At 44.1% G+C, this 25978-nt stretch overlaps 1 protein-coding gene and 1 long non-coding RNA gene across 2 annotated transcripts in view; one reads left to right on the top strand and one right to left on the bottom strand.

Moving 5' to 3' along the window:
- Window positions 1-25978, top strand: part of MFNG (MFNG O-fucosylpeptide 3-beta-N-acetylglucosaminyltransferase) — a 67743-nt gene that overhangs the window by 18790 nt on the left and 22975 nt on the right. The window contains exons 2-7 of the mRNA XM_030210277.1: window positions 5760-5808; window positions 6286-6388; window positions 16952-17105; window positions 17783-17868; window positions 18301-18466; window positions 19115-19200. Of these exons, the coding sequence (XP_030066137.1) occupies window positions 5760-5808; window positions 6286-6388; window positions 16952-17105; window positions 17783-17868; window positions 18301-18466; window positions 19115-19200 (644 nt within the window). The remainder of the gene's footprint in view (window positions 1-5759; window positions 5809-6285; window positions 6389-16951; window positions 17106-17782; window positions 17869-18300; window positions 18467-19114; window positions 19201-25978) is intronic.
- Window positions 521-25978, bottom strand: part of LOC115474683 — a 29509-nt gene continuing 4051 nt past the window's right edge. The window contains exon 3 of the long non-coding RNA XR_003942888.1: window positions 521-578. This is a non-coding gene — a long non-coding RNA (uncharacterized LOC115474683). The remainder of the gene's footprint in view (window positions 579-25978) is intronic.

The following is a 25978-nucleotide window of genomic DNA, read 5'->3' as shown; positions in this document are numbered from 1 at the left end:
GTAGCTCTCTGCTGTGGTTTTTCTACCCTTTCTGTACAGTGTCTCTTTCCCTTCCCTCAGGTTGCTAGGTTTTTCAGCAGTATAGTTTATTAATAAGCCATACAAAGTAGTGTAACAGAGACAATCTTAAATGTACCAAATCTCCTCCGAGGTTGCTTTGGTTAGAGAGTGTGGCAAAATAAAAGTTTATGGGAGGTATTAAAGCAGGAAAGAGAAGCATAATAGGAGAAGTGCTACAGTTTATTAATCACTGAACACTTCCATCTCCAATGACTGTAGCTGACAGAAGAAAGAGAAAAACAGTCCATGAATTAGCATTCCTTCACCTCTTCTTGCTTAGTAAAAGCACAGAATTGAAATTACCAACTCAAGGTCTTGTCAGTTGCAAGACACAAAACAAGACAAACAGAGCTGCTTCTCTTAGAACTGTTAGGGCCTTAGACAGCTTTTGGAGGGGTTCTTGAAGCCCAGAAGCAGCCTGTGCCTCCTTTAGTCATGGTCAGGCTTGCCCCCCCCCCCCTCTGGAGGTCCAGCGAAGTTGCCCTTGTTTCATGCCAGCTCTAAAAAAATTACAAGGCCTAAAACATAAAAAGAAATAAAAAGACAAATGTTAGATACATTGTGAATGCGAGGAAATCCATGTGGAAGTGTAACTTCACCACCTCCAGAACGTTACCATAAACATCCTAGCAAACTGAATTTCTAAAATGACTGGCTTAAGTGAAGTACTAATCCAAAGTACTTATATTGTAGCCCTGCTAAGCAGTAAACAATTGTATAACATCCCTTATCCAGACTAGTAAGACTGTTCACAATGTCTATCAATAAACCTGACGTTCTACAAGAGGCAAAAAGTTGGATGCATGCAAATATGGCTTAAATAATTTCTGCTACAGTCTAAAAGTAAATATTAAATAAGAAGGGGAGAGCAGTTGTTCTTTTGGGTCACCAGTCACAACAAACAGGGCTCTAAAATCAAACCACGCACCTTAAGACAAAGATCTGTCTGTTAGAAAGAAGCTGAGCCGTGTCAGCACCTCATTGCCAATCCCAATCTCAGCTAACTGTAATAACAGTAAAGAATGAGAAACGGTATCAGTGGCTACTACTACTACTATTTAGCATTTCTATAGCGCTACAAGGCGTACGCAGCGCTGCACAAACATAGAAGAAAGACAGTCCCTGCTCAAAGAGCTTACAATCTAATAGACAAAAAATAAATAAAGTAAGCAAATCAAATCAATTAATGTGAACGGGAAGGAAGAGAGGAGGGTAGATGGAGGTGAGTGGTTACAAGTGGTTACGAGTCAAAAGCAATGTTAAAGAGGTGGGCTATCAGTCTAGATTTAAAGGTGGCCAAGGATGGGGCAAGACATAGGGGCTCAGGAAGTTTATTCCAGGCTTAGGGTGCAGCGAGACAGAAGGCGCGAAGTCTGGAGTTGACAGTAGTGGAGAAGGGAACATAAGAAGGATTTATCCATGGAGCGGAGTGCACAGGAAGAGGTGTAGGGAAGGACGAGTGTGGAGAGATACTGGGGAGCAGCAGAGTGAGTACATTTATAGGTTAGTAGAAGAAGTTTGAACAGGATGCGAAAATGGATAGGGAGCCAGTGAAGGGTCTTGAGGAGAGGGGTAGTATGAGTAAAACGACCCTGGCGGAAGACGAGACGGGCAGCAGAGTTTTGAACCGACTGGAGGGGGGAGAGGTGACTAAGTGGGAGGCCAGCAAGAAGCAGATTGCAGTAGTCTAAACGAGAGGTTACAAGGGTGTGGATGAGGGTTTTGGTAGAGTGCTTGGAAAGAAAGGGGCAGATTTTACGGATGTTGTAAAGAAAGAAACGACAGGTCTTGGCAATCTGCTGGATATGAGCAGAGAAGGAGAGAGAAGAGTCAAAGATGACCCCAAGGTTTCGAGCTGAGGAGACAGGGAGAATGAGAGAGCCATCAACAGAAATAGAAAACGGGGGGAGCAGGGAGATGGGTTTGGGGGGGAAAATGAGAAGCTCGGTTTTGGTCATATTTAATTTCAGGTGGCGTTGAGACATCCAGACAGCAATGTCAGACAAGCACGCTGAAACTTTGGTTTGGATGCAAGGTGGGATATCAGGGGTAGAAAGGTAGATTTGGGAGTCATCAGCATAGAGATGGTAGGAAAAGCCATGGGATGAGATTAATGAACCAAGGGAAGAAGTGTAGATAGAAAAGAGGAGGAGACCAAGAACAGAACCCTGAGGTACGCCGACAGGCAGAGGGATAGAAGTAGAAGAGGATCCACCAGAGTGAACACTAAAGGTGCGGAGGGAGAGGTAGGAAGAGAACCAGGAAAGGACAGAGCCCTGGAATCCAAGTGAGGACAGCGTATCGAGAAGTGTGCTGTGATCGACAGTGTCAAAAGCAGCGGAAAGATCAAGAAGAATGAGGATGGAATATTGACCTCTGGATTTAGCCAGTAATAGGTCATTGGAGACTTTAGTAAGCGTAGTTTCGGTTGAGTGGAGAGGGCGAAAACCAGATTGTAGTGGGTCAAGAATAGCATGTGAGGAGAGAAAATCAAGGCAGCGGCAGTGAACAGCACGCTGAAGTAATTTGGAGAGAAAAGGAAGGAGGGAGATGGGTCGGTAATTAGAGGGACAAGTAGGGTCGAGTGAAGGCTTCTTAAGGAGAGGTGTGACCACAGCATGTTTAAAGGCAGCAGGGACAGTCGCAGTGGAAAGTGAGAGGTTGAGAATGTGACAGAAACGGTATCAGTGGCTTTGGAAAGGTCAAGGAGAATCAAGAAATCCGATTCCTCAAGATCCAAGGATTTTCACATATCCTCTAGTAAGGCCACCAAAGCTGCATTTGTGGTTTAACCAGCACAGAAACCAGGCTGGGCCAACTCCAGGCAGTCATTCTGTTCTAGATACTCTTGTGAGAAATTGCCAGAGTTTTTGAGGTCTGTGCAAAGTATCGTAGAGTTAGAGATTGGCCTAGAGTGGGCAGGATCAGTTGGAACAAGGTCTGTTTTCTTTGAGGCCTAACTTGAGCACTCTTTGGAGCTTGTGGAAAAAGATCAGACAAAGTCAAAGAGATCATCTTAAACAAAAAAATCTACCAAGTCTAGCAAGAAGGACTGTCTGCACAATATAAAAAAACCTTAGAAAAGGCAGATATACCCAGCGTCACATCTAATGCTTCCTGTACTCTAGAAACCTTTTCAACAAAGTATGAGCTAAGTTCTCACAGTCTGGCGTAAGTGTCTGATCCTTCAGGGACTGTTTAGGAAAATCTGTAAATTAATGTACAATTGAGAAAAAAAAATTCTTGTTGAACTAGGTGAATGCGAAATCCTAGCTGTGAAGTAATCACATTTAATTTTAAATGCAAAGTGCCTGTAGTCAGAGAATTTTGCTTTCCATTGAGAAGTGAAGGCCCAATTTAAATAGAACATAGAAACTGGAATTGATACATCAGGGTCGGGACATGTACAGTTCTGGTGGTATTGTAGAAAAGACTCTGCTGACGTAGGGCCTTATCTTAAAATACCTACAAGAATGCATCTGTATGCTGTGACTGTGTAAGGTGGGAGGTTCCACTTTACAATTGTCAATGTAGATAATGCCAATGGAGGGAACTCAGCAAGTTAGAGGTGTAGTTACTAACGTGAGCTACTGGTAGGATGTGTTATTGTACTGTTAACCCCAGTTATTGGTAACTATAAAGTCTCATTGCATAAAATGAAACTTGTGATAATATAGCACGACTTGGTAGTAAATGACACATTAACAGTAGCACCTTAGTAACTTCTTTGACATTTACTTCTGTATGCCTGACATTTTACAATCCTATATTTGTAAATGCTTTTAAGTACAGAGGCCATAATGTTTCTGTACTTTCAGTTTGGGGGGGGGGGGGGGCAACAGGAGATGAAGGAGGAGACCTCCCTTAATCCCTCCTGTAAAAGGCTGTCCATAATGAACACTGTTAGGAAGCCTATATGTACATAGGAGCAGCTGTAAATCCAAGCATTGACAGGAGAGGGTGAGACAGAAGCGTGCTAATGCTGTTATGAGTATAGGCAATTTATCCAGGTGTGCTTGGAAATTCTTCGTAATGAGGCCTGTAGCACCCAAAACAATGGAAAATATTTCCATATCTTTCTGCTCCATTTTCTTGGTCTCAGACTGTATTTCTTGATACTTGAATATCTTTTCTCTCTTGACACCGTTCACCATTTAAGTCCCTTGTGCTCCTCGTGGTCACTCAGGTGATACTATTACTCAGTGACCAGAATGTGCACTTTTATTGATGTGCCAGTATTTGCACATCATTAAACATGGAAATATGAGGCTATGAGTGATGATGTCAATAAAGGTGTCTACAGGTAAAAAACAACTGGAAATGTTACTGCTGGAGCAGGCCAGAAATTAAGCATTGGTGTACCATGCTTGGCTTCTGGCTGTAGTTTTGTCACCCCTTAGCTAGAATATAGAACAAAACAGTTGTATCCAGGTTCTCAAGCCTACATATTTGTGGCTTACACAAATGCAGAGAATCAGATCCAGCAGCATTGTCCTGGAAGAGCCTGACCTTGCTAGATCTTAGTAGGTGAGTTGGCCTGAGTCAGGCCTGGATGATGGGTGGGAGATCATCAGTTAAGACCTAAGTACTTTGGGCTGTAGCACTCAATTCATACTTCTGTAGTATTCTGCCAAGGAAAAAGTTACATGTGGTATGTTGTTGATGCAATTGCCTTACCTTAACCCCAGAGTTGCCAAAGGGGCCCAATCATTAGTTTAAGACATGCTCAGCTCCACCCCATTCCACCCAGCCACACCCCCAAACCCATTCACTCTACCTCCCGGCTTCACCCTGACAGACCTCAGCCACAGCACCAACAAGCCACCTTCCCCTCGGGCAATAGGAGACGCCGTAATAAAATATAAATAAAATATGTATGAGTTCTTATCGCAAGATTGGCCTTCTAGCAATAGGAGATGATGTCTTATTAACGTATCTCCTTTTACCGATGTAAGGGGAGGTTGCTCAGTGGGAGTGTGGGAGATGACCTGTGACAGCAGGAATCTCCAACTGAATGTGGGAGACTTGGCAAGTCTGTAACCCCCAGAAATGTATAGAAGTAGGACAGCAAAAATACAGTCCGAGAGAAAGTTCAAAGTACAGCAGCCGATACAGTACCAGTGAAGACTGTGCCATTGGTATGCACATGACTGCCACCTAGCTTACATGTTAGGCATAACACTGCCTCTGTAGCTCGCCCTTTGTTAGCCGGCACTCCTCAGGTTGTATCTGTTGCGCTTAACCTCTTTCCACTTTCTATGTTTGCGCTTTTATATTTTTTTGGAAGACAAGGTCTATTGTTCTACTGATGCTTTCACTGTCAGGGTTCCGTTACCAGAGCGGCTGGTTTAATAGGATTAATTATCCATGAAATGGCCATGAAAGCAAAGAAGATAACACAAATGATGAAAAATTGGCAGCAGTACTCATTACTGGCAGAACTGCCATCTGCAAATACCCAGGGAGGGATAACTGCAGATGGAGAGGAGAGAGGAGGAATGGAAAATCTCCAGGATTTTATTCAAAAAAGTGTGAGATGATGTTTGTTGTGGATAGATTGGAGAAAGGAAGATGTCTGTGGCGTACACCATGGGACTTTATCGATCTCTGTGTTGAATGGTGTGATGGATTATATGGCTCTCAATCCCATCAGTATTATTGGCTTAATGACCCTCCTCTTTTTTTTCTTCCCTTCTCAGACTTATATCTTCACAGATGGGGAAGACAACAGCTTGAGGGAAAGAATAGGTATGTACTGTAAATTAGCATTGGAAAGCGATGAGCAATTTTGTTTTCGGATTGGTGAATAAAATTTCAGTACCTTGGCATACACTGTAGTAATTTCATAATCTTGTGGTAAGGAATACAATGTTAACATTGCTCTAGTGACGCCATAATGCAGCACTTAATGACATCACTGTGCTCCACACATAACAGATTCCGTGTAACTTGTTCTTCACGGTTCACAGAAGGCATATTCCAAGTAAGATACAGCACTTTGTAAAAATCTTTCTACCCTATACATTTTTCTCATTCTGCTGTCTAAAAAAGATCTGGGTACAAAGAAATTTACAAGTTGCTCACCATAACTAAGCATGAAGAATAGTAGAGCCCAGGACTAAGTGAACACAACAACTGAATTCAGCTTCTGCTCTAGGGGAAGCAAATCTCTTGAGTCCCGTTTGGGCTGATGCAGAATTTCATTCACTTGTTTTTTTTTTTCAGGTCAGCACCTGGTTGTCACAAACTGCTCAGCAGAGCACAGCCACGTGGCACTGTCCTGCAAGATGGCGGCTGAGTTTGATGCTTTTGTGGCCAGCGGACGGAGGTGAGCAATCAAAGATAAAAGATCCTGGCTTCCTGTGCTTTTAGGGGAGGGGGAGGAGCAGTTGTCATGGAGAAGGTGAGCAGTTCTATTCACCAGAGGTGCACCCAGTCCTCAAGAAAAGCATGAACTTATTTTTATGGAGATAAAAGTGGCAGGAAGCCTTAAGGTGCCACTGTTTGCTGATTTTGATTTGACCTGATAAACATGACTTTCAAATCTTAGTCATAAATGCATTAAGATTTCCCAATTTAAAAAAAGGCATTGCTTTGAAAAACTCTGTTGCCCTTTATACCTACAGATTTTTACCAGGAAAGCAAACACAGGGAATCAAAAACACAGTCACAGTAGCAAATCAAAAAATGTGTAGCTGTCCACAAGAAATGAATTGTTTATGGAAAGGAGCAATGTTGATTAGAGGACCCCACATGAACTGTGATACAGTGAATTGTCTACATCAGGGATTTACAAAACAATACATAGAAAAAACACATAAATCACATGTGTAAATATCATAAAGCAAAAATGAAAAGTGGGTAGCAGTCACAAAAATGAAACAATAAAAATACATAAAAAAACACACAAAAAAGGATATAGAAAATATTGAAATAAAACTTTAAATGACACAATACCAAAGTCAGGATTCTTCCAGACAGTGCATAAATCTGTTCATAACTCAAACAAACAAAATCAACTGTAAGCAGAGGCATGAAAGATACAAATATCACCTACCCTCTGAGTCACAATAGACTGAAACCTCACCCTAGAAAACCAAGCAAAATCTGTAACAAAGAAAATGTTCCACTCGATGTGGAAACTCAAACGAGTAAAACCTTTCTTCCCAAGGGAAATATTTCACAACTTGGTACAATCAATGGTACTGAGCCACCTAGACTACTGTAATGGAATCTATGCAGGATGCAAAGAAATAATCATAAAGAAACTCCAAACTGCTCAAATCACCACAGCCAGGCTCATATTTGGAACAACAAAATTTGAAAGCGCCAGACCCCTATGAGAAAAACTGCATTGGCTCCCAATCAAAGAACTTATTGCGTTCAAAATCTGCACTCTGGTTCATAAAATCATCTACGGCGAAGCCCGGGGATACATGTTTAACCTCATAGACCTACCAACCAGAAACACAACAAGATCAACACGCTCATACCTAAACCTTCACCACCCAAGCTGTAAAGGATTCAAATACAAATCAACCTATGTATCCAGCTTCTCCTATATAAGCACGCAACTTTGGAACGCACTACCAACCACCGCGAAAACAACGTATGACCTACCAAACTTCCGGAAATCACTAAAGACTATCTTGTTCAAAAAGGCATACCCTAACGATCCAACTTAAATACCTGAATCCTGCAACACAACGATACTAATCCTCGAACTGGACATAACTTAACGCTTCCTCCTTTCTATTCCCTTATGTGTCTGTCACACATGCACTGTATTATACCATAATATCACTCTGTATTTGTCATACTGGAAAGCCACATTGAGCCTGCAAATAGGTGGGAAAATGTGGGATATAAATGCAACAAACAAACAAATAAATAAATAAATAAATACAAAGGATAGGAGAATGATCAGAAAGTCAGATACAGAATATACATAGTAATGAGCTACTTTATGTGCATATGCACCCTAGGGTTACGCAGTGCTGTACAGTTTAACAAAGAAGGACAGTCCCTGCTTAAAGGAGCTTACAATCTGAAGGACGAAATGTCAAGTTGGGGTAGTCTAGATTTCCTCAATGGAGATATAATGGTTAGGTGCCGAAGGCGACATCGAAGAGATGGGCTTTGAGTAAGGATTTGAAGATGGGCAGGGAGGGGGCTTGACGTATGGGCTCAGGGAGTTTATTCCAAGCATAGGGTGAGGCGAGGCAGAAAGGGCGGAGCCTGGAGTTGGCGGTGGTGGAGAAGGGTACTGAGAGGAGGGATTTGACCTGTGAGCGGAGGTTTCGGGTAGGAACGTAAGGGGAGATGAGGGTAGAGAGGTAATGAGGGGCTGCAGATCGAGTGCATTTGTAGGTAAGTAGGAGAAGCTTGAACTGTATGCGGTATCTGATCGGAAGCCAGTGAAGTGACTTGAGGAGAGGGGTGATATGGGCATATCGGTCCTGACGGAAGATAAGACGTGCAGCAGAGTTCTGAACGGATTGAAGGGGGGATAGATGGCTAAGTGGGAGGCCAGTGAGGAGTAGGTTGCAGTAGTCAAGGCGAGAGGTAATGAGAGAGTGGACGAGTGTTCGGGTGGTGTGCTCCGAGAGGAAAGGGCGAATTTTGCTGATGTTATAGAGAAAGAAGCGACAGGTCTTGGCTATCTGCTGATATGCGCAGAGAAGGAGAGGGAGGAGTCGAAGATGACTCCGAGGTTGCGGGCAGATGAGACGGGGAGGATGAGGGTGTTATCAACTGAGATAGAGAGTGGAGGGAGAGGAGAAGTGGGTTTGGGTGGAAAGACAAGAAGCTCGGTCTTGGCCATGTTCAGTTTCAGGTTGGACATCCAGGCAGCAATGTCAGATAAGCAGGCCGATACTTTGGCCTGGGTTTCCGCAGTGATGTCTGGTGTGGAGAATAAAGCTGGGTGTCGTCAGCATAAAGATGATATTGGAAACCATGAGATGAGATCAGCGAGCTCAGGGAGGAGGTGTAGATTGAAAAGAGAAGAGGTCCAAGGACAGATCCTTGAGGAACTCCAACAGAGAGCAGGATGGGGGTGGAGGAAGATCCATGAGAATGTACTCTGAAGGTACGGTGGAAGAGATAAGAGGAGAACCAGGAGCCCTGGAACCCAAATGAGGACAATGTGGCAAGAAGTAAGTTGTGGTTGACAGTGTCAAAAGCGGCAGATAGATTGAGGAGGATGAGGATGGAGTAATGACCTTTGGATTTGGCAAGAAACAGGTCATTACAGACTTTAGATAGTGCCGTTTCTGTCGAGAGGGCGAAAGCCAAATTGAAGCAGATCGAGGATGGCATGAGAGGAGAGAAAATCAAGGCAATGGCTGTGAACGGCGCATTCAAGTATCTTGGAGAGGAAGGGCAGGAGGGAAATGGGGCGATAATTGGAGGGACAGGTAGGGTCAAGTGAAGATTTTTTGAGGAGTGGTGTGACTACAGCATGCTTGAAGGTGTCAGGGACAGTTGCAGTGGAGGGAGAGAGGTTGAGGATATGACAGATGGGGGGGGTGACAGTAGGGGAGATGGTGTTAAGTAGGCTGGTGGGGATGGGGTCAGAAGATCAGGTGGTGTATTTCGAGGAGGAGAGAAGGTGGGCGGTTTCCTCCTCTGTGATATCAGGGAAAGAGGAGAAGGAGGCCTGGGTTGGTTGGTTGAGGGAGTGGGTTAAAGGGTGAAGGGGAGGAGGAGGCTTGGTGGTGAATTCGAGGTTGATCTTCTGCACCTTGTCACGGAAGTAGTCAGCTAGTGATTGAGGAGAGAGTGAGGGGGTGGGAGCGGAGGGCACTTTGAGGAGGGAGTTAAGGGTGGCAAAGAGACGACGAGGGTTAGAGCTGAGAGAATTTGTCAATTGGGTATAATAGTCCTGTTTGGCAAGGAATAGGGAGGCCTGGAAAGAGGATAGCATGAATTTATAATGAATGAAATCGGTATGGGTGCGAGATTTCCTCCAGAGGCGTTCAGCCGATCGGGCGCAGGAGCAAAGGTATCGGATGCAAGGGGTCAGCCAGGGCTGGGGATTAGTGCGCCTTGTGGGACGGGAGATGGATGGTGCAAGGGTGTCCAGAGCAGAGGAGAGAGTGGCATTGTAAGTGGAGACAGCCTTGTTGACAGACTCGGAGTACATGATGTCCTCCAGGTTTACTACTAATCATTTCTATAGCGCTACTAGACGTACACAGGTTTATAGAGATTTCATTCAGTTTCTCTGACTTGTCAACTTTGAATACCATTTCTGCCACTGGTATCTCTCCCAAATCTTCCTTGGTGAAGACTGAAGCAAATACTTCATTTAAGGCCCCCTTTTACCAAGCTGCGGCAAAAGGAGCCTGTGCTGGCATCAGCTTTTGTTTTTCATGTGTGCCAAGGCCCCCTTTTACCGCAGCAGGTAAAAGGGAACTCTCTCTTTCCTGCAGGAAATGGCTGTGCGGCAAGTAAAGCACTTGCTGCGTGGTCATTTTAGGGGGAGCCCATACCACCACCCATTGAGGAGGCAGTAGAGGCACTGCCCGATTACCGATGGGTACAATCTGGGTACAAAAAAAGATTGCGTTGGAGGCAAAAACACATAGTAAAAATTTTTGTAGGTATATTAACAGCAAGAAGCTGGCAAAAGAATCGGTTGGACCGCTAGATGACTGAGGGATAAAAGGGGCACTCAGGGAAGACAAAGCCATAGTGAAGAGATTAAGGGCCCCTTTACTAAGTGGCAGTAAGCCCAATGCGGGATTACCGCTCGCTAAACAGGAAGTACCGCCAGGCAGCAACCTGGTGGTACTTCCCACCCTAGTGCGCCATAATATCCAGTGCTACAAAAAATATTATTTTTGTAGCGCTGGATATTATGGCGCACTAGGGTGGGAAGTACCACCAGGTTGCTGCAGTAGCCTGGCGGTACTTCCTGTTTAGCGAGCGGTAATCCCGCATTGGGCTTACTGCCACTTAGTAAAGGGGCCCTTAATCTCTTCACTATGGCTTTGTCTTCCCTGAGTGCTCCTTTTATCCCTCAGTCATCTAGCGGTCCAACCGATTCTTTTGCCAGCTTCTTGCTGTTAATATACCTACAAAAATTTTTACTATGTGTTTTTGCCTCCAACGCAATCTTTTTTTTCGAAGTCCCTCTTAGCCTTCCTTATCAGCGCTTTGCATTTGACTTGATGTTCCTTATGCTGTTTCTTATTATTTTCAGTTGGTTCCTTCTTCCATTTTCTGAAGGATTTTCTTTTAGCTCTAATAGCTTCCTTCACCTCACTTTTTAACCTTGCTAGCTGTTGTTTGGTTTTCCTATTCCTTCCTTCTTTTTTAGTACACTGAATATATTTGGCCTGGGCTTCCAGGATGGTATTTTTGAACAGCATCCACGCTTGATGTAAATTTTTGACCTTCGCAGCTGCTTCTTTTAAGTTTTTTTTTCACTGTTCTTCTCATTTTATCATAGTCTCCTTTTTGAAAGTTAAATGCTAACGTATTGGATTTCCTGTGTGTTCTTACTCCAGAGTTTATATCAAATCTGATCATGTTGTGATCACTATTATCAAGAGGCTCCAGCACCATTACCTCCTGCACCACATCATGCGTTCCACTAAGGACTAGATCTAGAAATTTTCCTTCTCTTGTTGGCTCCTGTACCAGCTGCTCCATAAAGCAGTCCTTGAGTTTGTCAAGGAATTTTACTTCCCTAGCATGCCCTGATGTTACATTTACCCAGTCAATATCGGGATAATTGAAATCACCCATCATTGTGTTCCCCAGTTTGTTAGCCTCCCTAATTTCTGATAAAAATCATAGAAGATAAAATACCAAATGAACAAGAGACTATACATGCCAAGTGCATAGATCTTCCAGACTGATATATAGGTGAAATTTTGATAAGAGGGAAAACATAATATTTGGTGTTATTAAGATGCTGGCCCAGTGGCTGAGGATCTGAGCATGTCTGTTTCTTGGATAGGCTACGGTTGGGAATGCCTTGAAATCAGGGTTCACTGCCCCTGGAAGGGGGAAAATCATTGCTGTCCCACAATAGCAATGCCTAGTGTTTGGATTTAGGGTACACAGGTCCAAGGCTTTGGAGGGAGCTGTGATGCATGGTCCTTGGCTAAAGACTGTCCTTGCAATAACTGAGGTCGTCAATAGTCTAGCCTCAGTAGGGTGGTCCCTTAGTTGATAGGGCAGTCCTACAGGTGCTGTGGTGGCCGTGGCAAAATGCAGCATAACCGAGAAGTTGATGCAGACAGCTTTCTTTAGAACTGTGTGCTGATGGCTTAGCACATGGCTTCCTAATATAAAATAACACCCCATTTTTGCTCACTAGTGCAGTTAACAAATTATATGCAAACTAGAACTGTTCAAAACTTGTGTGCTAATCAGGGAGAGCACACCAGATGTATATGCAGAAGGCTCTACTCCAGTGGTTCCCAAACCTGGTCCTGGAGGGACCCCAGCCAGTCAAGTGTTCAGGATATCCACAATAAATATTCATTAGAGAGATTTGCATGCAGTGGAGGCAATGCATGCAAATCTCTGTCATAAGCTTCATACAGAACAAGAAAGACCAGTGAACCATCCAACATGGCACAATACAAACCTTTACAGAGAAACATACTCCAAGAAACCTTCCCCTTCTGCTCTCCACTCCCTCCTTATTAGCCCACTGACTGCTTCCACCCACCAAAATAGCTAAGAAATGATTTACTCTGTTCTGAAAACAAGAACATCCTATCAAGCTATGCATCGCCATTTGCAGAATATAAATATCATTCAGCTCCAACTCTTCTACTGCTGCTTTCCCTTAGATGTCATTATTCCCAGGACTCATCTATATATTAACACACAGCCAGGAGACAAAGGGCTCTGTTTACTAAGCTGCGCTGTAGGCGCGCTTTTTAGCATGTGCTAAAAATTAGCGCACTGTAATGATAGAGACACCCATTATATTCCTAGGGGTGTCTCTATCATTAGCATGTGCTAAGTTTTAGCGCATGCTAAAAAGTTAGCGCACCTACAGCACAGCTTAGTAAACAGGGCCCAATGATTTTTTTTAAAAGGCCATTTACATCCAAACAGAACTTCTGCATAAATGTATCTCTTCCCTCATTATTCAATACCTCTCTTAAATATTAGTAATAAAAAAAATCAAGTGTATTTTTATAATATACCACTGCATTCCACAAAACAAAAGGAGCAAGTTCCCACATACCATCTTTCTGTTTTGATCTAAGTACAGGAAAAAAGATTTTAAATGCTCCCAGGTATCAACCTAATTAGAATAAAAAAAAAACTCTTTCTACTTAAAAATAAAAACTCTGAGGGGTCCTTTTACAAAGGCACTCTAGCATTTTTAGCGCATGCTAAAATTGCTAATGCGCCTTTGTAAAAGGACCCCTGAATGTTGAGCATCTGAGTCTCATAACATGCATGATGTCTCTTTTGGTGGCTCTTTATTAGGTGAAAAATTCTCATCACCAATACAATGCCTGCTAGGGTGCAAGGGTGTCCCTATAACCAACCCCTCAAATGACAAATGATTATGATTTAGGACAAATTACCACTCTAACTGATGAAAGGTTATTCTGTTGTGATAGTTCCTCTGTGTACATCCATATTCTGCACAAACCGGCATGTTTTTAAATATAACTGAGATAAAATAACAAGGATGACCATGTGGATACAGCAGCTGATAGCCTTCTTGCTTTGTTTTGGGTGTACCAATATGGAGGTTGCTGGGGGGAAACCGGCTTCCACTTTTTGACGTCAAGGTACCTCCTCTTATTTCTCCAACATCCTTGGGATAGACCATAGCAGAAAACAACTTCTCATCTTCCTTGGCGAGCCTCTTCCTGCCTGTTTCTCCTGTTATCTGTTCACATGGGGACAGACAGAAAGGGAGGGAGGGGAGAGGTTGGAGTAGATAGAGCAGATATAAGAAACAAATTTATCTCCCTCTCCAGCCATTCTACTCTAAAGAATAAAAAAAACAGCTGTTTTCTGCAATTCAACCCTGTTGTGTGTAGCTTGCTCCAGTGGGACTGCAGGTGATCCTTCCAAAGGTAACTTGCCTCTTTTCTCTTCTTCTCTGATGGGTTGCTTGTTCATACCTGCAAAAATGAGTCAAAACTATGAACTTTCCTACCTGATCTGATGCCCCTTGATTTGGAGGGACACTAGCAGCAATGGGCCTTGAAACTACAAAGGTCTGTTTGCTGCCAGCAGAGAACAAATTTGCTGCAATGCATGTGGTCTATTTCTGGTCACCCAGGTTGTATGGGGATGTCATGTACTGCAGAGTTCATGGTATGCTCTGTTTTTACCTTCACGGAGGGAGCGAGGGAGATGTGAAAGTCAGAGGTAGCCATACAGACATCCAGGCAGCTTTTGAATACTCTAGGGACAGTTTTTGATATACATGGAGTGTGGCATGACTCTGAACATTACCATCTGGTAATAGTGTGAAATGTGAGGTTGGTGGCCATGCACATGCCCTTATTTTGGGTCCTGCTTCACAGCTGGAGAGAGGGGACTTTAATCTGGATCAAGGGCCATCTGTTCCCCCCCACCCATGTCTTTTCTGGATCATTCATTAATACTGTGATTTTTCAGGTTTTGTTGTCGTGCAATTTCTGAAACGTCCTTTCTCTAGGGTTCATCCAGTAGACATGTCTTTCACCATTCCCAGCATGTTTTGACTTCATTTCATTTCTGTCTTTACAAATGAAACTAGAGATGAAGACATATCCTGCTCAGTATCAAAAGCTCATTTTCAAAGCACATAGATTTACAAAGTTACGTGGAGGGGCAATTTCAATATGACATCTAAATCCAACTTTGGATGTTTTAGTAAAACATCCAAAATTCAAGTGGGGAATATAGCCATTTTCAAAACAGAAAAACAAGAGGAGGTTTGTGGGGACAAATATTAGAAACTAAGGCAACTAAATTGATATGTTATATATTGTATTATGAGCTGTTTGATTATTGTTCAAGTTTTGAATTGCAATAAACAAGAATTATAAAAAAAAAAAAAACAGAAAAACATCTATCTTTTTCATTTTTTTAATGGCTATTTGCTAGATGTTTTTGAGCTCTGTACTTTTTTCTTTTTGGTCCATTTTTGACAAAAGAAAAGTCCAAGTAAAAAACGCACAAAATCAAGCCACTGGGATGTAGGAGGAGCCAGCATTCTTAGTAGACTGGCCACACAGACATCCCAGGAGAGCAATAGTGCACCCTAAGGAGCACTGTAATGGACTTCAAATAAATGCTCCCAGGTACACATCTCACCACTGCTCCCTTATCTTGTCTGCTGAGCCCCGCAAAACCCACCACCCTCAACTGTACAGTACAGTATCCCTTATGGGGGCAACTATATGTGGGTACAGTGGGTTTCTGGTGAGTTTTGGAGGGCTTACAGTTTCTACCACAAGTGTAACAGGGGGAGGTAGAAGCCTGGGTCCACCTGTCTGCAGTGCACTGCACCCACCACTAGGCTACTCCAGGGACGTGCATGCTACTCTTATGGACCTGAGTATTACATCTGAGGCTGGCGTAGAGGCTGGTAAGTAATGTTTTAAATCACATCTTTGTGAGTGGGAGGGGGTTATTGACTGCTGGAGGAGTAAGTGGAGGTCATCCCCGATTCCCTCTAGTGGTCATCTAGTCATTTAGGGCACTTTTTGTGGCTTATCCTATATAATAATTTGCACCTCCAACGTTCCATCGCTGTCTGGCTGCCTGGGTTCGTAACATATGATGACTTCAGCCAGCCTCCAGCATTCCGTTCCCCCTCACTGCACCGCCCTCGCATCAAAATGTAATGACGTCAGATGGCGGAACAGTGAGAGGGAAGGGAGCGCTGGAGGCGAGTTGACGTCAGGATGTTACCAACGGAAGGGAAGCCAGCCAGGCCAGCCAGAAAATGATGAGGTACAAATGAAGAGAGAATTGCAGCACATCGAGGGCAGGGCAGAGCAGAATCGATGGACATGGATGGGATGGGAGGAGAGGACAGGAGAGAAGAGAGTCACGGGCTTCGGATGGGAGGGCAGGGAAGAGGAGAATCGCTGGACATAGAGGGGAGGGGATGGGAGGGGAAGGAAGAATCGCTGGACATGGAGGGGAGGGGAGGGCAGGGGAGAGACAAAAATCGCTTACAAGAGAGCCATTCTAGGGCCCGTTTCATTGTTGAGGAAATGGGCTGAGTTCCACTAGTTCATTAATAAAACAGGTCTAGTCCAAAACTTCCAGCTTATAGCTCTGGATGTTTTTTGTTTTGTTCCATTATGGTGGAAAAACATCCAAGTGTTAGAAACACCCAGATCTCGCCCTTAACATGCCCCTGACATGCCCCCTTGTGACTTGACCACTCTTCTGATGGACCTCATAGAAAAATATCTAAAAATTGGTTTCAAAAATACAAATTTGGATGCTTTTGTGAAAAAAAACACTCAAATGTAGATTTATGTCACTTTTTGGACGTTTTCTCATTTGAAAATGAGCCTCATAAGTTACTATGTAATTTTGTAAGTCAGTGTGCTTTGAAAATGAGCAGCCAAATTGTATAGGGATGGTCTCAAACTGATCTGTTTCCTCTTTGTTTCAATCTACTTCTCTGTTCCTGTCTTTTACCAATTCTTTGTATCCTTTCCCCACCTCTGCTTTGTTTTTTGCTCACTTTTTTTCTCATTTTTTCCTTCCTTTTATTCTCTGCCACTATCTATTTCCTTTTTATGTCTCTTTATTTCTTGCCTCTCTTTTTTCTTGTCCCTTGCTTCCTGTAATGTCTTTGTGTCTTTTTGTCTTCTCATCTTTTGCTTCCATTCTGCTTCCCCTTCCTCCTCACCACACTCTTTCTTCCCTTTTGGTCTCTGCACAGCTGGTTCTGTCACCTGGATGATGACAACTACCTGAACCCACATGTCTTGCTGAAGGTGCTGTCTGCATACTCCCCAACCTGGGACATCTACATCGGGAAACCCAGCTTGAACAGACCTATTGAGGCTGATGAGCCACTTCCAAATAACCAAACGGTAATTCGCTATTCTGCTGCCCAGCCCTCTGAGACTTAAGTCCACAGAGGATTTCTTTGACTAGCCGCAAAGTCTTTAGCTATTTTTGTTTTAGATTTATCTCACACCTTATCATTCATAGCTCAAAGCAATTTACAGTCAGGCACAGTAGGTATTTCCCTGTCCCTGGTGGGAATCAATCTAATTTTGTACCTGAGGCATTGGAGGGTTAAGTAACTTACCAAAGTCACAAGGAGTCGTCAGCGGGATTTGAATCCTGGCTTTCCAGGTTCTCAGTCTAGTGCTCTAGGTGACTCCTCCTTCACGATTCACAAAGGTGAATAATGGCTGTCTCTTGATTAGAAGCATGGAAGGGGGTGGGTTGAGATTTGGAAGAGTTGAAGTTAACGGCTCACCGGGTTCCATTCTTTGTGTGAATTTAGAGTTTGGAAGCAGTGAGCCAAACCTATTCCTAAGGAGCAGAACTAGAAATGGTGGGGGTGGGGGGGGGGGGGGGGGGGGATGGATCAACAAACATATATGCTGGGATGTGTGAGTGGGGTGAGGAAGAGAAGACAACTTTGGGGGGGATCTTGCTTTCTACACATGTAAAAATTGTGTGAATAAAGTTTCATAGAAATTTTTTTTAACTTTTTGCTGCTTTCATAATAGTCTGTTCCTTTGCTTTTCTTCCACAGAAATCTGTGTTTTTTTGGTTTGCCACAGGTGGTGCTGGATTTTGTCTCAGCCGGAGGCTCGCTGTGAAGATGATTCCATGGGCTAGGTGAGCCTTATGGTGAGGGGTCATGATTAGCTGTATGGCTCACAGAATTTCTGCAAGTTAGAATGTTTGTTTCCAGAAGATGAAAAGACAATTAGGCAGAGGTGTGGCAACAGGTGATGACCAGAGCAAAAAGAGAAAATAGGTGGACAACCACCTAGGGGAGATGACCAGACTCAGAGATGAAGAAATAGGGCTTAGAAGGGAGAGGGAAGGAGAAGGCAAAAAGAAAGGACAGAACAATATGGAAAAGTGGAGAGGAGAAAGAGATGGTTGGATAGAAGTAAGAGGTGAGGGTAATCGACAGTTCATGACCCAGGTCAGCCAACTGCAGAAAGACCTGTAGATGAAGGTCGTATGGAAATTGATCTCCCTTACTGTCTTTCCTGCTGCTTCTACTTGCCCTGTGAATCTAAGTACTGCCTCCTCTTCTAGTGGTGGAAAGTTCCTCAGCACCTCTGACCTCATCCACCTGCCAGATGACTGCACAATTGGGTACATCATTGAGCAGAAGCTGGGAGTTCAACTCCTGAGGAGCCCCCTCTTCCATTCCCACCTGGAGAATTTGCACTTGATCCCCAAATCTCAGCTGCCACACCAGGTGAGAAGTATATATTGAGAAGGGAAGGGAAAACATAGGATGGGAAGGGTCAGAGGGCTGAGATGAAGAGTGAGGGGAAAAGAGGCAGTGAGAGACATTCAACAATAAATAAGAACTTTAGAACTCGCAGCACCAGATCTGACCTCTTGCTACCACTCATAAAGCAACACAATTCACACCACCACTTTAGCTTTCATGCCGGAACGAACTGTATCGCTCATGCCAGAAATGAACTCTCTATATCTGATTATTTAATTTACTTTATAACTCATTGAGTAATGTCATTGCAATATCTCTTTGTATTTTATTGTACTATTCTTCTGTTTTAATGTAATACCACCTGTAATTCTCTACCCGGAAATGGCGATCGCCATCATGGCATAATGTAAGCCACATTGAGCCTGCAAATTGGTGGGAAAATGTGGGATACAAATGCAACAAACAAACAAACAAACAAAAGAGAAGGAATCAGTCTTACAGAAATAAAACCAGAGCAAATCCAGAACTTCCTCTGGTATTATGTGGACTTGGTCTTTCTCAGATATATGATGCACATACTGACACAGAGCCCGTGCAATTTGTCGTGCCAATAATGTTTTTTTTTTCCAAATTGAATTGATGTTCTGCCTCACTTTTCCCCTGCTGCAGGTGACTCTTAGCTATGGCGTTTTTGAGAGAAAGCAGAACATGGTTCACCTTCCTGGTCCTTTCTCAATTCAGAGTGATCCAACCCGGTGTGTATTTGTCAAAGGGTCCTTGTTTCCATATTGTTAGGGCAGCCTTTCAATGAAGAAAGGGACCGAATGGGAGCACAAATTTCCAGATGATTCTTTCAGGTGCTGATAACTTAAGAATATCATTGCTATGCTGCTTAGACCAAAGTTCATCCATCCCAAAATCCTGTCTTCGACACTGGCCAGTGCAGGGTAATTAGCATTACCTGGTAGATCTTAGTAGGAAAGGATGTTCCATATGGCTCTCCCTACAAGCCAGTCTAACTAATTATTATCTTTGTTTAAACTGTTTACTGACCACAAAGCAACAGTGAGCACAACAAAATATATGCACAGCTCAAACATATGCTTTGAGTTTCAAGATTTATTAATATATAACAACATGAGTAGCCATACTGGGTCAGACCAATGGTCCATCTAGCCCAGTATCCTGTTTTCCAAACAGTGGCCAAGCCAGGTCACAATTACCTGGCAGAAACCCAAATCGTGGCAACACTCCATAATACAAATCCTAGGGCAAGCAGTTGCTTCCCATGTCTGTCTCAATAGCAGACTATGAACTTTTCCTCCAGGAATTTGTCCAAACCTTTTTAAAACCCAGATATTCTAACCTCTGTTACCACTTCCTCCAGCAAAGAGTTCCAGAGCTTAACTATTCGTTGAGTGAAAAAATATTTCCTCCTATTTGTTTTAAAAGTATTTCCATGTACTTCCTCAAGTGTCCCCTAGTCTTTGTACTTTTGGGACGAGTAAAAAATTGATTTACTTCTTCTCATTCTACACCAATCAGGATTTTGTAGACCTCAATCATATCTCCCCTCATTAATCTCTTTTCCAAGCTGAAGAGCCCTAACCTCTTTAGCCTTTCCTCATATGAGAGGTGTTCCATCCCCTTTATCATTGTAGTCACTCTTCTGTGAACCTTTTCTAATTCCACTATATCTTTTTTGAGATACGGCAACCAGAACTGAACGCAATACTCAAGGTGTGGACACACAATGGAGCGATGCAAGGCATTATAGTATTTTTGATCTTATTCACCGTCCCTTTCCTAATAATTCCTAGCATCCTGTTTGCTTTTTTGGCCACCTCCGCACACTGAGCAGAAGATTTCAGCGTATTATCTATGACACCCACATCTTTTTCTTGAGCACTGACCTCAAAGGTGGACCCTAGCATCAGGCAACTATGATTTGGATTATTCTTTCCAGTGTGCATCACCTTGCATTTGTCCACATTAAATTTCATCTGCCATTTGGACGCCCAGTCTTCCAATTTCCTAAGGTCTTCCTGCAATATTTCACAGTCCGCACGTGTTTTTACAACCTTGAACAGTTTTATATCATTTTACTCGTCGTTCTGGTTTCCATATAATTTATAAATATGTTAAATAGTACCAGTTCCACTACAGATCCCTGCAACACTTCACTGTTCACTCTCCTCCATTGAGAGAAATGACCATTTAACCCTACCCTCTGTTTTCTGTCCAATAGCCAATTCCTAATCCACACCAGAGCCTTGCCCCCTATCCCATGACTCTCTAATTTTCTCAGGAGTCTCTCATGAGGAACTTTATCGAAAGCTTTCTGAAAATCTAGATACACTACATCAACCAGCTCATCTTTATCCACATGTTTATTCATGCCTTCAAAGAAATGAAGCAAATTGGTGAGGTAAGACTTCCCTTGACTGAACCCATGCTGACTCTGTCCCATTAAACCATGTATGTCTACGTGTTCTATAATTTTATTCTTTATAATAGTTTCCACTATTTTGCTCATCACCGGTGTCTACTACTACTACTATTATTTAGCATTTCTATAGCGCTACAAGGCATACGCAGCGCTGAAGTTGTCAGGCTTACTGGTCTATAATTTCCCGTATACTTGATATACTGCCCTTTAAGTTCCTGGCAGAGCAGTTTTGAATAACATGTCTCAAACGATGCCCATTATACAATCCATCTATTAAAAGCTTTCCAAGTCGTTTGACTCCCAACACTTCACTCTTATTTTGTTTTATCTATATATATGCCCGTATCCTTCACCACCATTATCCCCCTTTCCAACACCCTTTCCCCACACCCCCACTTTCCATAGACCCCTTACTTCCCACCCTCTCCACCTGTTAACCTTCAAGTGCACACCTTCTGGCCCTTGTGGCAGGAGTGTCCTCTCTGAGATTACATCCTATCCTCTACCAAAAATGTAGAATATAATCTTCCCACACATCCAGAAATGACTGCCCCTCCACCCAAAACTGATCTATCTCCATGAGCTGACGAAGGTCACTCTGCCACTGAGACCATCCAGGCTAGAATAATAGATTTCTTTTCCCCAGCAGTCATGTTCTCTTGAGACACAACCACTTTCCAGCTTCTCTCACTCCAGGACTCACAAGACCACTGGATAGAATTGCCTTTGGGTTCATTTCTAATTGTACTCCCTACACCCTCCCAATGAAGCCCTGCACCTTTAGACACCCCCAAAGTATGTGAGCCAGTGATGTACTTGGTTCTTCACAGTTTGCACAGTCTGCTGTGGACACATATTCCACCTGATAGGCCTGGGATGAAGGAAAGAATACATGCATGCAGATAATTTTTTGTTGCATTTCCCACAGTGAAACATTAACTATTGTCTGCAGGATCCTCTTTTAAACATGTCCTTCTCCTGTGAGACTCAGATTCAGTTCTGTATTCCATGACCCTGTGAGCACATATTCCTCTGGGTCTCCTGAGTCAACCAAGGCCATCTTCAACTTGGCTCTACCTCCAGCCAAGAGCAAAACTCACTAGTAAGATGTAGTCTTTCCAGCCCTCTTACATAACTTAAGTTTCCTTAACTTAGTGAAGCTTATCAAACTCCTTTTACTCTGTCTTATCTCCAGTGGCGTTCCTAGGCTGGCTGACACCCGGGGCGGATCGCCGATGCGCCCCCCCCCCGGCGAAATTACCCCCCCCCCCGGGTGCAGCACCCCCCCCCCGGCGAAATTGCACCCCCCCCGGGTGCAGTATGACCCCCCCAGGTGCATTTTTACCTGCTGGGGGAGGTGCCGCGCGCCTGTCGGCTCTGAGTCCGCTCGTTCCCTGCTGCTCCCTCTGCCCTGGAACAGGTTACGTGCACCCCGGGCGGACTGCCCCCACTGCCCCCCCCTTGGTACGCCACTGCTTATCTCTGCTTACTTCCTGTGCTGTTTATTAAGATGTTTTAATGTATGTTGCGTTGACAATGGAAATAGCATACCATGTTATAGTATTGTTATTTGAATTTTTTTAATACTTTAATTGCATATTGCCTATATCCAGCTTATTCTTGCAGTATACCGTCTTGGGTGAATTTCTATAAATAGGTAGAAAATAAATCTAATCAATAAATAAATAAGTAGCAAAAAGTCCCAGAGATACGTGAAAACCTCTTTATTCTCTGACTATATTATCTTCTCAGATCCCCAAAGCAACCAGTGTCTCATTCTTGGCCACTAACCCCCTAAATCTATAAAAGTCGATGAAAATTGTGCATTCAAATTTGAGCGCATGCCCAATTTGTGCCCGCAATTTAACTGAATAACGAGCCAATTAGCGGCAATAATTGGCTTTTTAACAAGCAATTTTTGGCACTAATTAGATTTAATTGGCATTTATGCACAGTCTGAAAAAGGGGGCATGGAAATAGGTCACGGGTGTAATGGAGCGTTGCTAAAATTTATGCGCATTGTTATAGCTGGCATGTGGTGTCTGTGTAGGAATCTGTAACAATCTGTCTTGCTCCAGTTTCTCAGTAGCAGGTATATTGGTGCTCTAATGTATTTCAGTAGCATAAATTAAAAGAAATAACTACTTCTGAAGGTTACAGGTACAGGTGGAGATGGAGGAGATTACTTGTGGGGATGGAATAGATCTTAGCAGGGATGGGCATAGATGGGTTAGATTCCAGTGGTGTGCCTTAACAATTTTTGTGCCTTGTAAATATGCCGCAAGATGAAAAACATTGAAAATCACTGCTCTAGGATTTTGCCCATATATGGAAGTCTGACTCCCTAGTGGTAATACTGTGATATTACATATAGAAGTCTGGGCAGCCATTTTTGAAACTTAGTGGTCACAAAGAAGGAGTGAGTGGGCATCGCTCCCACCCCACTAGACACTAGGGACCAATGTCCCCTCTAAGCTGTGTAGGAGTCCTCCAACTATATTCCTGCTAGTGGGGGGTGATGCTTCAATATGGTGTTTTCAGTCACTAGGAATAGGCAGGTGCTGTCAAGTTCTACAGAACTTGCTTGTCCCTTGTTATTTAAAATGTGATAATGAAATAGCACTGCCATTGTTAGGAATATAGTTGGAGAATGCCCACAGAGCTTGGAGGGATCATGCCAGGCACCCCCAGTAAACCTGGGAACTGGGTTGAACAGTGGGGACAATTTTGGTGGGCCTTGGGCTCTGGGAGGGTGAGGGAGGCTGCAGCATGTTGGGTTCATGCGTACACGTGGGGATCTCGGGTGTGTGTCTTTGCTAGTAGTAGGTTGTGATGTAGGGCATCTGGGGTGTCATGTTGGGGAAGATTATATGATTTGGGTTTCTGGGGTATCATGGGGGGGGGGGGGGGTCAGGTGATGTAGGGGTCTTGGGTATAATGCAGGGGCTTAGCCACGGGTGGGCCTGGACGGGCCCAGGCCCAGCCACTTTTGCTCCAGGCCCGCCCACCCTAACTAGCCACAACCCAACCGGTGGAGTAGCTCTCCTAAGCGAGGCTCCAGTCTTTTCCTGCCTCTTCTGCCTGCTCTCCCTGTCCACGTGGTCTGCTCACTTTTACTGCCCTGAAGCACCGTTCTCCCTCCAGCACCGGCGATTCCCATAGCCAGCCTTCTGCCAGCGTGCGTCGTCGGGGCCTCTCCTTAGGCGCGTCCCACCTACTCTGCAACTTCCTGTTTTTCGCAAAAGTGGGACACGCGCTTAAGGAGAGGTATATTGGTGCTCCACAGTCCAGTGTAATATATATAGCACTGTCTTCTGATAGGTGGGTTAGGGCTGTTATGGTGTGGTAAGTTTTGTGTTCTAGGGCAGTTCTGGAGTACCCCCTTGCCAGTCACCACACAAACAAAAGCCCATCTGATTTAAACAAGGTGTCTAGCAGTGGAAGGAATGTGTGTGCTATTCCTGAATATTTTTACTTTGTAGTTAAGAAGACAGGTTGCCTGCTCTGGCCAGTCCAGGGACCTCTTCTGCGTCCTGCCTCCTGATGTAACTTACTGTTCCCTTGTAGGCAGGACGCAACAGAGACAGCCTGTATTAATTATTGCCCGCCATAGCACCTGAGCAACAACACAGACACTGCTGTCTAACTAACACCAACTGGCGCCTATTTTATAAAAGTCTGCTCCCCCTGAGATCAGAAACTGGCTACGCCTCTGCCAACAACATCCCTCGCTGCCTTTTCTCCTGCAGGTCCGGCCGTCCGGGAGCATTGCCTGCCTGAAATTCTTCTCCTCCCAGCCGCTGCCTCGGTCCCTGTAGCATTCTTTTTTTCACCCATCGCCTGCAGCGCTGCGATTCACACAGGTAGCTCCTCTCCCCCCTGCCGCATCCATCTGGTCCTACGTAAACAGGAAGTGCATCAGAGAGGGACGGATGGACTTGGCAAGGGGGAGCGGAGCAACATGTATGAATTGCAGCGCTGCTGGCGATGGGCGAAAAAAAGAATGCTGCAGGGACTGAGCAGTGGAAGACGCTGAAGCAGAAGTTCTTCAGGGAGGGAGACATGCTGCATGGAGAGGGGATAAGTGGTGAGAAAGGGAGAAATGTTGAATATAGGGGAGGAGAGGAGGGAGAAATGGTACATGAGGAGGGAGGGAGAAATGTTGGACATAGGGGTGGAGGAAAGGGACAAATGTTAGACAAAGGGTGGAGGGGAGGGAGACATGTTGGACATGATGGTAGAGGGGAGGAAAGAGGTGCTGCATGGGAGGGGGAGAGAGATGTTGGACCCAGAACACAAGGGAGGGGGAGAGATGGTGGACAGTGGGAATGAGAGGAGAAGGTGTTGGACATGGGGGTGGATGAGAGGGAGGGAGAGGTACATAGGAGGTGGAGAGGGGAGAAAAATGCTGGCCTATGGGGGAGAGGGCAGGAGGGAAGATAGAAGGGACAGAGAAATGTCAGGCTATGAGGGTTGGGTGGGGAGGGGAGGAAGAGGGATCAGATGCTGGGCTAGAAGGGTGGATGGAGGAAGATGATGGGAATGGTAGAACCCTGTGGAAGAGGCCAGGAGGGGGTGGCAAGGAAATGAATGAGAGGATAGTGATTACAGAGGGTAGAAATATGGTAATGGGTAGTAAATTAAAGATGAAAGGGAATGTAGGGCTGGGGAAGGAGTGAGATGGGGAATGGAAGAGCTAGAGGGTGAAAAAAGAAGATGGAAATTTGATAGGTAGTTGAAAAAGGAGGAGAAGGAGGCAGAAAAGAACTAAAAAGGAATGATCAATATGTCAGAGGCAGGTGTAGTGCGGGGAAAAGACAGGAGAGAAGAGAAAAAACATGGACTGCGGCTGCTTGAAGGAGAATTAGCAGACAGACAGGAAAGCAGAGAAGAGAAATTAGAACCAGCAAGATGGAAAAATAAAATGTCCAGACAACAAAGGTATAAACAAAGCATTTTATTTTGAATGTTTTAAATGGAATGTGTTAGATTTTGGAAATGTGTCTAGCAAATGTCTTTGTATTGTGTTCAGTAGAAAAGGAAATCTATTTCTGTTTTATGTCTCCAGTGTTGCATTAATGCCA

The sequence above is a fragment of the Microcaecilia unicolor genome, chromosome 1, assembly GCF_901765095.1.
Source record: "Microcaecilia unicolor chromosome 1, aMicUni1.1, whole genome shotgun sequence".
NCBI classification, from domain to species: Eukaryota; Metazoa; Chordata; class Amphibia; order Gymnophiona; family Siphonopidae; genus Microcaecilia; species Microcaecilia unicolor.
This window is presented reverse-complemented; position numbering and strand designations above follow the sequence as displayed.